Source organism: Larus michahellis, chromosome 1, assembly GCF_964199755.1.
Source record: "Larus michahellis chromosome 1, bLarMic1.1, whole genome shotgun sequence".
In the NCBI taxonomy this organism is placed as follows: Eukaryota; Metazoa; Chordata; class Aves; order Charadriiformes; family Laridae; genus Larus; species Larus michahellis.
In genome coordinates, this window is record NC_133896.1 from 107,325,678 (window position 1) to 107,340,941 (window position 15,264).

At 47.1% G+C, this 15,264-nt stretch overlaps 2 protein-coding genes across 4 annotated transcripts in view; one reads left to right on the plus strand and one right to left on the minus strand.

Annotated features, from left to right (window-relative positions):
* LOC141747804 (T-lymphocyte activation antigen CD80-like) overlaps nucleotides 1-5,587 on the plus strand; it is a 26,417-nt gene extending 20,830 nt beyond the window's left edge. Inside the window, exons 5-6 of one of the 2 annotated variants that reach the window (XM_074598574.1) lie at nucleotides 1,269-1,395; nucleotides 2,986-5,587. In XM_074598574.1, coding sequence (XP_074454675.1) covers nucleotides 1,269-1,378 — 110 coding nt within the window. In that variant the 3' untranslated portion in view covers nucleotides 1,379-1,395; nucleotides 2,986-5,587. Of the gene's footprint in view, nucleotides 1-1,268; nucleotides 1,404-2,985 lie in introns of those variants that run through there. The other variant, XM_074598582.1, reaches the window with a different exon arrangement.
* TIMMDC1 (translocase of inner mitochondrial membrane domain containing 1) lies at nucleotides 5,289-15,261 on the minus strand. Of its 2 annotated transcripts, XM_074598606.1 has the most exons (8): nucleotides 15,068-15,257; nucleotides 14,828-14,993; nucleotides 13,434-13,522; nucleotides 11,496-11,563; nucleotides 10,519-10,597; nucleotides 8,998-9,108; nucleotides 8,305-8,424; nucleotides 5,289-5,909 (listed from the first exon to the last, which is right to left on the minus strand). In XM_074598606.1, exons 1-7 carry the CDS (start codon nucleotides 15,160-15,162, stop codon nucleotides 8,325-8,327), a joined length of 708 nt encoding a protein of 235 aa, XP_074454707.1. In that variant the 5' UTR covers nucleotides 15,163-15,257; the 3' UTR covers nucleotides 5,289-5,909; nucleotides 8,305-8,324. The 2 variants fall into 2 exon arrangements, with proteins under 2 accessions (XP_074454707.1, XP_074454696.1); XM_074598595.1 differs by lacking the exon at nucleotides 5,289-5,909 and having other exon boundaries at nucleotides 7,425-8,424; nucleotides 15,068-15,261.
* Nucleotides 15,262-15,264: the final 3 nt, after the last annotated feature.

Sequence of the window (15,264 nt, forward strand, 5' to 3'; positions counted from 1 at the left end):
GTAGAATGCGATCACCTGCAACAGCATGGGACGTAGCTGCATAAACTGGAATTTCCCTTTCGGTCCCATTTTCCTAATATGCACAGGGAGTAGATTTGCCAAGTCAGGTGGTGCTATTTTGTACAGTTATTTTCCAGACCAGGCATATATTGTAAGAAACTGAAGCTAGAGTTTCTATCCAACTTCACAGTTTGTACAGTTGTCACATTTCAGTGCTGCTGTGCATTGCCACTTGGCTGGGGAGGGAAATATCTGTCCTAAGAGGGCTTCCTGCTGGTGTTGCTACAGGTCACCTGTCAAGAGCTATTGTGGGTACTCAGAATAGGTCTGAGAGTACCTCTGTTGTGCTGGTATATGGAAAGCTGAGTCTGGAGCGGCCTTGATGCTAAGAGTGGTTTCTGAGCTCAAAAAGCCATGCTTCAAAGAACTGAAGTGTGGGAGGGAAGAATAGAAAGATAGAGCAAAACGGAAATAAGAATTCTCAGATGTGTGATTGTGGTGGTGACCAAAACATGTAGATGCTTTGTTGAGGTTCATAGCCCCCTGCTTGGAGGAGCTCACAGCCTAACTTGCTTATTTTTGCAGTAATTTAAGAATGAAAACTCCCTAGATTTTTTGTAACGGCTCTTCAATTAATTTAATACAAAGCACCAAGATTAGAGGTCACTTAAAGAATAGCTTAGGGTCCGTGTTGTAAAGTTTGCGCAAGCACAGTTTGATGTAATAGTACAGAGACATTCAGCTTGAATTGTTACAACAAAATTAATTCATAGATGCTGAGATACTAAGGGGACCTGTTTAATCTGAAGTCCTTTTAAAGCACTGAAAGAGTTGGCTGGCTGGTTCTAACACCAGCGTTCTTTCACTTGCTTGGTCAAGTGCATTTAGTGACACGTAACTTTTACTATTGTTTCCCTCCTGACGTTATCTTAGTATGTAGCAACATGTCTTTGTGCCAGGCTGAGGCCCTAGCCCTGTGCTAATAAGAACTGTTTTATCTACGTGAATCTATATAGATAACATTATATATAACGGAGCTTTCTATCAGATCAGACTATGGCTACGGGCCAGCCATATTCAGATGTACTGCAGGGATGAATCCTGCCGAGGAAAAATAGAAGTAGCAAGACCTAAAAGATTTCTTTTTCTTTAATTACTTCTCTCTCCCCACGCTCAGTAATACTTTACTTTGTTGAAGACAACATTTGGATTCAGCACTTTTATGTCTTCTGGAATTCCAAATACTAATGAGGGATCTTCTCTTTCAGTCTGTTCTCACTGTTGTAAGCCTCAAGATTCAGTGGAAGAGGGTGTGAAAGAATGTACGAAGACACCCATGAATGTACGAAGACACCCATCTGAAACATCATCTGTATGACCAGATTGCATTTGCAGGTAGTTTTCTTCACCATTCTTCTCTTGGCAAAATAGCTTCTCAAATACAATTAGATTCTTGTGCAATGTTAGCTCACAAAACCACGTATGACTTTTAATATGACTGTGTGCTGTCCTTTAGGGTAAATAAAAGCCGTAGGGCCCTATTGCTGACTCAGACACATGCTGTGTCCCGGTCAGGTAACTAGAGGAATGGTGCTTGTGTTGCTTGTGGGGCACTGCTTTGGGTTATTTCCAATTTCTAGACATGAATCTAGTGAAAAATGTCAGAGGACCACATTTCCTGGGCTGCTAAGCTGCTTTCTCCATAGAATGGGCCCTGCGTGGATGATGTGAGGCATGTGCCTTGTCTGATGCATAAACATGGGAACATCACTGATGACAGAAACGAAGGACTGATCAAATGGTGGTGAGGGAGAGGTGAACGATGAGAGAATGACTCCGGTTTCCCAGTAAAATTAGCAATGCCAGTCCACTTCTGAGATACCTCCATGCCCTCCAGCAGATGGAGGAATGGAGAAGGAAAAGTTTCCCCTCTAAGACTTGCCCAGGAAACACTCATATTTTAAAAGGAATTACTTTCGATAATGAGATGTTGTGAAGGATGGGCCGGGGAAAAGTCTGGCTTACCACGGTTTTATGACTACAAAGCATTATATTCATTTTGGCTTGAAAGCTCACCTGTGTTCAGGGCTGTGTCCTCCAAAAAGACACTTTTTCGAGTCAAGAGACTTAAGGAAAGATTAGCAGCTAACTGTTCTTATTCGCATCATTATCCAGGTGACTGCATTTCCTGCTTTCACCACCACATGCTGAATTGCCAGGGTAATGCCATAGAGTAACAGCTGTAGAGTCCTAGAAGTCATGAATTTGTCGCGCTGTGTGTTGCGTTAATCTAAAAGCTTAATGTTTTTGAGACGGAAAGGAGGGGAAACTATCATTCAGGCCACTCGTCTCATTTCCAAACTAGACCACCCACTCATGTTTTCCTCTGGGGAAGGCCCTATCTGGAACAGATACTAGAGCCTTGGTTAGCATGAATTCTGGGGGGTTTTGTGATGGGAGTGGTGGGAGTTCACCTGCTGAATAAATCCATTCTGCCACATTCCTCTTTTGTTATAAAAGTTTGCCAGGCTCCTTCTGTAAGTGGCTGGTGTTTACCAACTCCAGTGCCCGGAACAGCTGCTGCCTGTGGACAGGGATGGAAGCCGTGAGTTGGGACAACGTATTGCTTCCTTAGTGGCTGACCGTCACCTCGTAACTGTGCGATGCGCTGAGCCATGTCCCTGTTGCTGCTTAAATAGGGTAGTGCATTCGTTAGTCATCCTCGCATCGCAGAGGGATGGCACCACTGCGTGTTCCAAAGGTTTTCACAGGCAGCCTTGAGCCAGGCTGCAGCTCGGCGTCGTGCCTGTCTTGATCTGTCTAGCTCTGTGAACAGCTCTGGCTTTACTGTAGTAGGAGCCCTCTTGTGGAGGGCTATCGCAAGTGACCCCTGTTTTGTCTCAGCTCTGCAACATTCTGGTTTACATTTAGGATTAAGAAGAAGGGGAAGAAAAATCAGTAAAATCTTTTCTTTGTGTCCCTCAGGTTTCTTATCCTGTGTACTCCGCACTGCAGTCCCCACTGTTCGTTGCACAGCAATGCTTATTGCGTTGACCCTTTGGCTCCCTGGAAAGGGATGACAGCAGTAGAAAACTCTGCTCAAGATGACTGACAACATAATCTTGTGTGAATGAATACAAAACCCCACCTACGCCACAGCAGTTGTGGGGTGGTCTCCTTACGATGGGGTCGCTGGAATTCCAACTGGGAGGACTCTCCATGTTCCTGCAACGGGGCAGAAGAAAGTCGTCGGCATCGTGCTGCTCTCGCACACCCGTTCGAGAGTTTGGGATCCTCTGGCTGTGATACTGCCTCTGTGAAAATGAGGGGGCCTGCAGAGCTCTAGCTGGTAGCCCACACCCACCTACCCCTTCAGGAACGTAGAGCTGGCCTTTGGGAGACCCCAGACCCCGACACAATCTCATGTCAAGCTGTGCTTCCATGTTGCGACTGGGAGCACCTAAAACTTCTTTTATATTCAGCCTCACACAGGTATCTGCCAGTACTCTTCTTTGTGCTGGAGGACTTGATTTGGACTTGACCATTACAGATACCTGTCCCTTCTCCCCTAAAGAGGCAATAACACACTTTCTATGAAAAAGCACCTTGAGGTGGGACTATATGCCTCGTGCTTATATTCTGTGCTAATGAGACTTTTTAGGAAATGATACGTACTGATGGCACGCCCAACAGCTAACTAATATTGCTTACCTACAGCAGTAGCAGAAGTTCTCATAACCTTTCTCTCCTGAAACGATGGCCTCGCCAACCCAGGTACCAAGGTACAGCTCCTCTATTAAATAACTCAGTCATCCAGGAGCACATCTGAGAGAGCGCAGCCCGCTGGTGGTGGTGGTGGTGCACGAGAGTGCACACCTTTGCACATACACACGTACAAGCTTTTACACGCATTCCTTCCTACCCACATTTGTAAAGCCCCATTTAAATTTCTGTAGGATTCAGTGGTTATCTCTCACGTGTATCTACTGGAATGAAATGTAACTCAGGGCCTCGCTTCTTAAATACAGGTCTGCTGTTGTTTATAGCTTTGCCTAGGAACACTTGTTAGCGTAGGCTCTCCAGATTCTTGGGAGTCTCTCACAGCAACATAGGGATTTACTTTGCATTGAAGACTGCTGCTTTCCGCCAGCGCTTTCTCTACCTTGCCAGGACTTGAAGGAAGCTCCCTACGGGGTGCTAACACTGGACTCATCTGCTCTGGGTGATATTCTTGCCTACTGTGTAGGAAAAGTGGTTTCTCAATTTGAGGGGAAAAAGAGGACGAAGCCCCAGGCCCCAACAAGCTTCCTAAGCAACTCTGCATACTAACCTAACGCAACCCTGCCCTGAGTTTGACAGGTTTGGTTTTCTCTTTTGCTCTGTCCCACTGCAAGCTGTTCCTGTTCCCTTACTGCTCTGTCCATGCGTGTAGTTCAAAGGGCAGACCAAAGTCTGAAAGCACCACGCTGTCTTCTTTCTGGGATGTTTTGTTGCTTGAGCTGTTTATCTTGCCAGGACACAGCAAAGAAATATTTCATCCCTTTCACTTTTTTTTTTAGCAGGTACATATTGAGAGAGAAACTGCTGGGGGAAATAGGAGCACTAAAAGCAGTTTATAGAGGATTGAGCTATGAGAGGCTAAGGGATCAAGTCGCTAGTGAAAAATAAGACACCGCTCCCCTTCTGCTCCTGCAGAGTCATGCTGCCCCATCAGCTTTTTTACTGCTTTTCCATTGTATGAAGTGAAATGGGAACTTCAGAACATTCTTGCAGAGCGTTTTTTGACAGAGAAAACAAAGTAAGGTGAGCGATAAGGAAACAATACTCTTTGCACTTGCACATTCTGGTTGCAAGCAGAACACAGGTGACGCAGAAAGCAGTTTTACCAAAAGGCAGCCTGACGTTACTGCAGGACTTGGTGTACGGGCAACGGTGCCTTATACTTTTCACGTTTCCTTTTCTTTCAGCCTATGCTTGTTCTTTCCGGCACAAACTACTGGCTTCTTGCAGGCTGAACACCCTCTTTTTGTATTTAATTTGCTCATTTTCAATACTGTGCTTCATTTCTTGCTATACCCATGATGCATTTCCACCTTATCAACCACAGCACAGCTCTGACAGTTGTACCTGCACGTTTTCCCCTCTATCCCACGCTCTACTTCTGCTCCTGACTGGTGATTGCTCAGCATCCTGGAGGAGAGTTTGTCTTTTGCACTGTGCCAAACTTTTCTACCACAGACTCCTGTGACACTTTAAGTAAGTCCTTCTAAAGGAAACAAGATATGTTTAGCCTCAGTTTGTTTTTATATTCTCGATGGGCGGTTATTTGATTTATTTTTTCCTTAAGCACTTATACTATGAATTATGTTTTCTATTGCCTTATGCTGTATTCAGTGAATTGCACACAAATGGTTTCTGTGAGACCTTTTCAGCTTAATATCTGGGTCTTTGTACCAGGTGAGTTGCTCTGTTTATCGCAGGTATTTTGTACATAACATTTTTTTCCTGGGGTTCCTCACGTAATTGTATTAAAAAATAAAGGGTAAACTCAGTTTCCTTTCCTCAGTAATAAAAGATGTCTGATCTATATGCTGGGAAGTGGTAAAGCCTTTCAATCATTCACGACGCTCAGCCACCATTTTGTAGCTGCTAAGAATGTAGGCTGTATAGCACCAAGGTAGGTGACGCAGCTGGTTGGTACAGCTGAAGAGGTAGAGTTGTCATCAAGACGCAGCTCCGTATGGCGAACTCTACAGCAATGACAACACGGCACTCAGGTACCCAACTTGTAACTCCCACATCTCTTGTGCCTGTTGATGTGTCAGGAATTAACCAAGCAGTGTAGCTATGGTGCTCGACAACTCCGTTTGCAACAGGTCTTCCTTCGCCCTCCCAAAAAGGGAGGTTTTCTGCAAAAGCAAAATCCAGTGTAAGACGGTCTCGCTGTATCTCTGCTACTTGTGTTACCTGCTCTGGAAGTGGGGACCGATAACTTCAGTGCTGAGCTTTTGCTGGGGGCGGGGGGTGGGGCGGGGAGAGTGGGGGTGTGAAGAATCCCTTACATTTGTATTTAAAAAATAAGCTCTGAACCAACTCTTCACTCCCCGTTTGGAGGGTGACTTTGAAGACAAGAAATGAGGAAGTGCAGGGGACTAAATTCAGCGGGAAACGGAGCAAAAAATGGCTGCTAATCTTGAGCTGCATGTAGATGGAAGTCTCTGCTTCCCCTTGCTAACGTGCAGCATAAGGACATCTAGCAGCCTAGCAGCTCTTCCTTCCTTACATGGAGAGAAAATCCACACAGCTGCTACACCTTGGCTCTGCCTACTCTGCCACTGAAGAACACCCCTCCCTCAATGGTCATAGACACACGAAAATCAGTATTCTTTAGGCATCACACCAAATACCACTAAAATAGGAATAGAGAGAGACTGAGAAATGACATGGCTAAATGTCATCAGAACTGCTGGTCAGATAACAGTGTGGGATATTGGGTGGGGATGTAACAGCAAAAAATTAAAAAAAAAAAAAAAGGAAAATAATAATAATAAAAAAAAAAAGATAAAACATTGCTGTGTAACCACAATGGCAAAAATGCAACTCAGAAAGGCCTTCTATTTTGTTTTTTGAGAGGGCAGAGGACAGTAACACTACTGTCACCAATGAATGCAGAGTTCAAAACAGGAAGAGGGAGAAACATATCCATATCTCTACTTATTCGGATCCTTCACTTACACATAGAAAAGGAAAATCAAAGCTGGTTGATGACAACCCTGAAACACACGTATTTCTTCAATGGAAAAATGAACTACACTGAGGTGTTTAAAAAAATAAAATGCTCTTTTCAGAAGTCAAGAAAACACACCACCTTCTTGGAAGCAAGCTGTGCCAAAAATCTGCTTTGGGTGGGTGGAATATGCTCTGTTCATATTTCAATCAACAGTCATCAGCTGTATCAGAGGAAAGAATTCCACCAGAACAGACTGACTACTCTTTTCTTGTGGGAAGGAGGCCGGAAGCCCCTGCCTGGCTATAATTCCCTTTAATAGGAGAAAAGCCCCAACAAAGAGAGGGGACCAGAATTCCAACCCTCCACTTTGAGGGAAATGGTGATGGGCCAGCTGGCCCCACTGGGTACGGACCATTATGACATTAACTTCAGCCCTACCCATAGGTAACAGCTACGAGTTAAGAGTTGATCTCTGGTACAGAACAATAAACAGAGCCAGCACTCTCCTGGCTCTTGTCTTTGTTACTTCCCGGACAGAGGAATGTCTGACTCTGACACTGCCACCAGACTTCACTGCTCACTGGTGGGATCTTGGATAGAGCTCTTCTCAGGGGATATCCCTCAAGTACGTTTCCCTAACACAAATACTGTCAAGTACATACTGTACTAACACAAAGAGCTTATGGACACAATCACCACTGCTAGATGGCTTTATTGAGTGGCTCGAACCTCATTTCCCCCAAAGGTAATCCCCCAATTTCCAACCTTCAAATGAAATTATTGTTGTTAAAACTGCCCACAGTGCCAGTTGTTCTACCACCACCCACCAGAAAGAAGCCAACCTTTCTGTGGCCCCCTCAGCCACACTCCTACTGAGGAACCCAAAACGTGTCCTTTCCAGGGCATTTCCGTACCATCCCCAGCTCCTCCACCCTTCCTCAACATTGACTGCAAAATACGCCAAGCACTGTAGAACCAAGTGTCTTTTTTTCTGCAAGAAACCACTGTGAGCAGAACAGCATTGGTCCCAGACAGGGCAGGTCATGCTGTGGGAGGGGCATGGCGAGAGGAGGAGAAGCGCTCGCTCTGGTGCTGCCCATCTTGGGCTCCGATAGCACATTCTTCAGGCCCTGTCTGAAGAGCAGCTTTCACCAGAGCGTAATTAGCTTTTGGAATGAGGGTACCTTCAGCATCCAAACTATTCATAGGCTCCTTTTACCTTGAATATTTCTACACCTCCCGTGGTTTGGACATTTTCAGCAGTGAAATGGGTTCTAGAAGAGGCTCTAGGGCTGCTTTCACCCCCTGCCAAACCTGGATGACACTTCCCAGTCTGCAGAGTGTGCATTTCCACCTTCTCAGGTGGAACAGGTTTGGCCCTTCCAAGCTCTTGTGCAGTGATATGCATCCATGAACAATGCTTTCAGCAAAATGCTTTTTCACAGCATATAACTGTGTTCACAGAAGACTTCCGTGACCCCTTGATTGAAACCTTTTATGATCGAAACTCTTTTATGAGAGAGATTGAAACCTTTTATGCTCATAATAACTACAAATATTTTGTAGCTGCTTACAACAGAGATCTGGGGAAGACTCAGTAGCTCCTAGATTCTCTTGCTCCCTCTGTCTCCGGTCCTTCCTGGGTGTTGCCTTCCATTTCACCTAAGACGTTCATCACACTGAGCCTGGATTGCCTAACAAGAGAAGAGAGAGTGCAAAGTAATTTTATGCCTGTATCCTCCTGAAAAAGGCATCACTGCAGAATCCCAACTCTTATAAAGCTTCTTTAGAACAGGCCCTATTTCTGAGTTTTATTATGTCACGCAACCAGTGTCATAGCCTTTTCTCCCCAAAGCCTCCGGCTGTCGTCCTTCTTTCCTCTCTTTAACAGGGAGGGAAAGAAGGCAAAAATGAAGAGAAAGACAGAGTTCTGGTCTCTCTCAATTTTGGTAAAGAAATACTCATGTGCTTGTCCTGCTTGTCGTCTTGGCCACTGCAAAAGTGAAAAACTGATGCAGTTACTGGGCTCGGGGAGTGGGGCATGAATTTTTAACAAAATACCTTGTTACAAAACAAGCGGCAACACCTAAGGCTGGGAAGACTAAATCAGCAGTTCTCAGACTGGCATGTGAAACACACCAAAAACTGAAGAGCGGAAGAACCAAGGTTTAGAAAACATAGTGTGTTGTGGTTTCTTTAAATGTTTGAACCACGCAGACCTATATGTACTTCTAGTCCAAGACTCGAACAGCAGAGCTGTTCCTTACCACTCTGCTAACTTCTGTTCATACAGCTCCCTGCGCTCACGATTTCTCTTCTCCTGCAACGTCTCGCCGGCAAGCTTCTGCATCATCATTAGGAGGCCCCCTGCAGGGATCCTAAAGGAGGAAGCAGAAAAGTCACAAGTCACCCAGGGGACACGCAACAGTAATAACTTACTGGCATCACCAAAAGGAGCATGCGGGGGCCAGCCACCAGATCAGTGGAGCATAACATTCCCCAATACTCACATCGCACAGACTAAGATACTCTATTCTACTGCCAGCCTGTCTTCAGCTGTGACTCAGTGTAGCCCCTTCAATAACGTATTTTGAATTTACTCATTGACAGGCACACACAGGGCAAAGGGTTGGAAAGATTTAAGGAGCCCAAACAACCCCTGTAGATCAGCTAACCCATAATTTAGACAGTCACACCCCTGCTTAGCTTCTGTCAAGCTCTGGAGGTACTTGTGTTTTCATCTGTAAAGGTCCCTAGGCTGCTTCCAGGCATGCCCACAGCGGACACCACCCTGACAGTGCTAAGTAGTACCTACAAAACTCATGCTCTTGTCCAGGCAGGATCCCCAAATTCACTTCTGATGATATTCACAAGTCAGTACCTTGAGAAGAAATACCAGCTCTGCTTAAAAAGTCAGACTTCTCCTGAGCTAAGAGGTCATTGTCCTGACAGACAGAGGCCCCGAGAGAGAACCCTGGGTTCCTCCATGCTCCTGGGAGCTTTAGAAGATACATGACTGCAAGACACACACGAAGAGATGTGCCACCTCACAGCCTTGGGTTGTGCGGCCCAACCATGCAGCTTCTTCCTCAGCATTTCCTAATGGCTGCTGCTCCACATTTTGGCTTTGATGGAGCATATTTTGTAAAAAAATGCTTTTTACACAGATTCCTAACTGGTGCCCTAGAAGTTCCCAGGGTGCCCCCTTCTTCAAAAGGTGTCATCATGACATCCGACACCCCTTGTGTGCCATCTGGATTCTGGGCTGCTACAGGAGCAGTTGCTGATGAAGCTGAGAAGGGAGCCCAGAAGCTGTGTCTTACACTCCTGACTTTACCCACAGACAACACCGTTCCTTAAAACAGATGTCCAACGGTTCTGCGCACAACCATTGGGCTCATCAGTGACCACACCCAGGACGGGAGACAGGAGACACGCCTATAACCTATCCTGGTAATTCCCTATTTAACAGGAGTTAGTCTCTTCTCTAACAAGCAAATAGCAGCAAGTCAGATGCTCTACTGAGAGCACCGAGTTCTTATTGCCAACGAAGCAGCAAAACACAAATCAAGAAAAAAGAAGGAGAAAAAACAGTTTAAAGGTTGGAAGAAAAGTCATCATCATGAGGTCCCAAGAGAGATACAGAAAATCCCTCAAGGCAAGAGAGGAAGGGAAGCTTGTGTAGCCACACCTATGATTCACGGCTTGGTGTGTGAGGCCACCGTCTAACAAGCACCCTTAAAGAGCAGCCGTGTCTTGACCGCTCATCGGCAGCAGTCGCAACTCACCCAAACGCTGTTCCGAACACGAAGCCGCCTGCCAGTCCCTGCAGGCCCAAGTGCATTCTAAAAAGGGCTCCTGTGAAGGCTAGAGGAAAAAAAAAAAAAACCCACAAACACACTGAAACCACAAACAGCCCCCCACCCGCCATCACATACAGACGGAGGGAGCTGCTTTACTGCATTTCTCCTCTCCGTGAGCTGACATTTACTTTTAACAGAGCAGAAACCAAGTGCCGTGGCCAGCGGGAGGGACCCTCACCACGGTCTCTGCACCAAAACACCGCACAAAGCTCCCTCTGCTTCAGGAAAACTCCCCAAGAAATGCTAAGAAGTAAAAGTATCTAGGAAAGTACAACTCTCTCCAGGCTGGAGCATGATCCCTCCCCCCCCCCCCCTTTTTTTTGGCTCAACAGCAGCTAATAATAGTAGCTGCCATGTACGGCAGAAGAGATCTGTAAAACGCGTATCCAACTGCAAAGGCAATAAAGGCTGTAAAACTGAACAAGCAGACGACTTACCCGGAGCCCTGTTGCCAAAAGCGGACATGCAAAACTTAGCATGAAAAGGGTAGTTTATAAACAGCCACTGAACTGTTATGAAGAGTGGAAATAAGAAATGCTTTCCCTGCTAAGTAGGTGGTTATGAGAGCACTAAGTGTATGCACTAAGTGTTGCCTTTACCCTACACAAGCATTTTTCACCCAAAAAACTCCAGCAAGTATTTTGAAGGTGAACTGATAACCACAAAACTCCCCAATGGTTTCAGAAGCGCATTGATATTTCTGTGTTACAAATAAAGGCAGGCAGCAGTTAAACAAGGGAGCGAAGTCCCAATAGCAGCCTGTAGAACAGGAAAGAAAACCCAGGAGCACAGAAGCTATAGAGACCCACTCAAATCCAAAGAACAGGGATTTCTGCTTATGCTTTTCCGTTTACGACCCTTGCTCATAAAGAGGAAAGTACACGGAGACACAGCAGTCTTACCTCCTGCCGAAGCGAAATTACCGATGGTGGTTTTATTGCGGTACACAGACAGACCGGTGCTCACCGTGCTGCAAAGATAAGGCAGAGAAGAAGACAGCGGTTGCACATGGGAAAAAAGACAGGTAGCAAAACACAGCCTGAAATAAAGCTGGGTTTCATTAAGCCAGCCCTCAGGCTGCCTCTAACTGCCTTGTTGCCCATCTGTCCGGAGCGCACACGGGCCAGCCACAAGCGCCCTGATTTCTGTGACTTTACCGCAGGCAGCCGTGCAGCCAGAGGCCAGGGAATACCAGGATTCTGGGGTATTCTTTCTTTTTCTTTTTAATCATGAATATTTATTTTTTTCCATTGTATATTCAACGACAAAAGGAATCGAGCAATGCAAAGGTCCTGCCAGTCACGTCAGTCCTGATGTAGGACCTTTACTCCCAGAAGCTGAATCCATGTGTGGGGAAGGTCTTGCCTGACAGACAGTCCCCACCCCTAGAGGTAAGTCGCACTCGTGACATCAGCAGGGTCACCAACTCTTGCGGCATGAGATCTCCCACCAGGGGGGGTACACCATCTCCTCCAAAAACATCAGTTAAGCCCCAAAACACTCTCTGTTCTCACTTCGGCAGCCACATCCTCCCCAGCACGTTAGCCAGCCTCCTGCCATGACACTTACGAGTCAGCAGTGACCTTCCTCTCCTTCCCAGCACCGTCACCTCACCCCAGCTTTTGCGCAGGGTCAAACTGAAAAATTTGCTTTTAAACAGCAAAACTCAAAATTTGCACAACCACAGGACAAAATTCTTCAACCCGAACTTTACAGAAACAATGAACAGGGAGCGGCAAATATCTTCTTTCAAAGCCTTTTTTACAAAGAGGTGGTGGAAAAGGGCAACGATCTGACGGCAGGGGAGACATCTGGTGGAAGACGACGAGGTTACACGCCAAGCCCAGGAAAATCTGAAGAAACCCAAAGCTCCAGGAGAGAAAGCAAACGGTACGCTAACTAAACCCAAGAACAGACGCTAAACCAAAAGGAGCCAAAGAAACCAAGAGAGATCGAGGAAGAAGCCCAGAAAGGAACAAAAAAAATTAGGAGATGGAAATACAAAACAATGCTAGTCAATATCTTAACCTTAAAAGCAGAATGGGAATTTAGACAGAACATACCTGCAGATACAGTCAATGCAGGTTTAGGACTACACATAAATTTACCATTTTGAACATTGGGGAAGGAGATATTCGTAGTTTAAAAGGGCTTTACTTGGAAGAGCGTGCCGAGTTTGATGCTACATTGTGAGAAATGCATTGACACATCTGAGGGAGAAAATCAAGGAAGCGGAACACTATCTCTGCGTTGGGTGGGTGTGCAGGAAAAATGTGAAGGCCTAAAGCGGTATATACAACCGGTAGGTCTGATGTTCATAAGAAGATGACCATCTGCAAGCATTGAGGACTAGAACAAAGAACTGTGAGTAACGCTAGCGTGTACAAACTAGGAGTAATGAGACATAACAAAAAAGAGAAAAATTAGGGTGGGATAGAAAGCTCTTCCAGAAACAGCCAACACACTGTAACACCCTTCCAGAGAGAAAAATGAAAAAAAAAAAAAAAAAAAAGAGAGATGAGGCAAAAGCAGAAAGAAGCTGTCAAGTACAGGGAAGAACAGTATTCACGCCAATAACAGCACGGATTAGATGTAAGGAACAGGGCTTTTCCAGTTTTAGTTTTGCGTTGTTTCATTAGAAGATCTGACACCTGGGATAATTTAAAAAAGGTTAAATCCTCTTCACATTCACCCCTTATCACTGTTAACACAACTCCTTGAGTCTCAATTGGTCACCAGCAGTCCCTCAAGGAGCACACTGGTGGCAGGAAGGGCTCCTTGCCCCTCGTCCTTCAGCGTAAGCCAGCGCTTCTCCCACCAGCCCCCAGGGAAATGCTTACTTGAATATTGTCACAAAAGCGGCGACTCTCCAGCTCCAGCGCCAGCCGTAGCGGATGAAACTCCTGAGACCGGCCCGATGCGCCGATTGCTGGGGGGAGAGAGGAGAGGGGTTACAGGTCCCACAGACCCGCTCCCCCTCGCCAGCACCACCCACCCGGGGTATTCCCGATGGGTCACTTGGGAACGACGCCCTGACCCTCAGGGATCACGCTGCTTGTCTCTGGAGGAACAGCCACTGACGTTTGCCCCAGCCGCCAACAGGAAAAGCAAGAATTAATTCCAGTTCGTAATGTCAACTGTTCTTTACCAATCCTGGTGCTGGAACACTCCCGGGGGGACGGGGAGAGCCCTCTGAGGACAGCACAGGAGAGCAGCAGAGAAGGAAGGGGGGACGAACCAGAAACTAATTCTTTGTTATTATGAGTTCACCTCATAATAATAACCACCTACTTTAAACACTAAGAGACCACCGAGCTCTGCAGGTTAGCACTGGCGCTTACAAGTTTGGCAACCAGCAGCTTTTAAAAAGCTGTCATCAACAGAAGCTTCATGAAAATTAAAAATCTTCCAGTTAATATCGTGAGAGAAAATAAACTCCCTCCTCCCGTGCCTGTGGTGTAAGGGGTTTAGCTCAGGTGCAGACACACACAAGAGTCAGCAGGAGGTCAGAGTGTAGCCAGGCGCCCACACTTTGCAGGCCGCTCTAAATAGTGAATTACATAAAATAAGGCAGATTTTTAAAGTGTTTAGTTGAGGTTTTTTTTCCTAATAATCCAGGTAATCAACATTTTGACTGACTAGCAACCCCCTAAAAGTTCAAACATATTCATAAAATGCCACAAATTTTCTTTGCTGTGAGGTGTCAAGTGATAAGCTAAAAGAATTTTAAATGGTCTTAAAATAACTCACATTAATAAGGTAAGAGGACAACACCGGTCTCCACTATGGAGCGACGCCTCTTGCCAAACCCACTAAAATGTAAAAGCCAAGAGACTTTCCAATATGTGTTAACTAGCTGTGTAACAGAACCAACTTACCAACTTTTTCTCTAAGGACAACTTCTTTTAAGCTAACCCTGCAGAACTTGGGTGACAGGGCGCAGGTGACTCCGGCAGCAGCCGGTGCATCATTTACACACGTGCAGCAAACACATGGCCCTTAATTTTGCCCCAAAGGGTATTAAAACCAGACACACACACACACACCCCCCAACACCACCTCAGGGCTACGCGCCTCCCGAGGGCTCCCGGAGCCACCACAAACTGCGGGCCCCAAACGCCACCTTCCACCGCCCGACCGGGGCCTGTGCGGGGCTCGGCGACGCCTCGCCGCCCGCCCCCGGCGGCAGCCCCGGCCGCTTCCCCACCGCCCCCTCCCCTGGGCGGGCTCGTACCACGGCATCGGCGCGGTTCTGGAAGAGCTCTCCCTGGCTGCCCTCGATGAAGGCCCTGCGGGCCTGGTAGAAGGCCGGCAGCCCGCCGTACACCCAGCCCACCACTCCCCCGGTGAAGGCCGACTTGGCGATGTTCACCGTCTCCTCCGGGTAGCGCTGCCGCTCGCTGCAAGGGAAAGAAAGGGAAGGGCAGTGCTGAGGCGCGGGGCCCGGCCCGCCCCAGCCCGCCCCGCTGCTCACTCTCGCCGCCAGAGCTCGCTGAGCCGCTCCCAGCCCGTCTGCGGCGGCGGCACCGGGCGGCCGAACTGCGGCGGAGCGCCCACAGCCGCCGCCATAGCCCTACGGCCAGCGGCGGGAGCTCCAGCGCCACCTGCCCCCCCGGCGGGGCACGGCAGGGACGGGCCGCGCTGCCCCTCCGGCAGCGGCCTCCCCTCTGA

Bases quoted from the DNA above. Each gene is read 5' to 3' on its own strand.
- TIMMDC1 (XM_074598606.1), bottom strand. From the start codon at position 15,162: ATGGCGGCGGCTGTGGGCGCTCCGCCGCAGTTCGGCCGCCCGGTGCCG. The intron at 11,564-13,433 runs GTAAGCATTTCC...TTATCTTTGCAG, and splicing joins GCTTTTGTGACAATATTCAA to CACGGTGAGCACCGGTCTGT. The intron at 10,598-11,495 runs GTAAGACTGCTG...TTTTTCCTCTAG, and splicing joins TAATTTCGCTTCGGCAGGAG to CCTTCACAGGAGCCCTTTTT.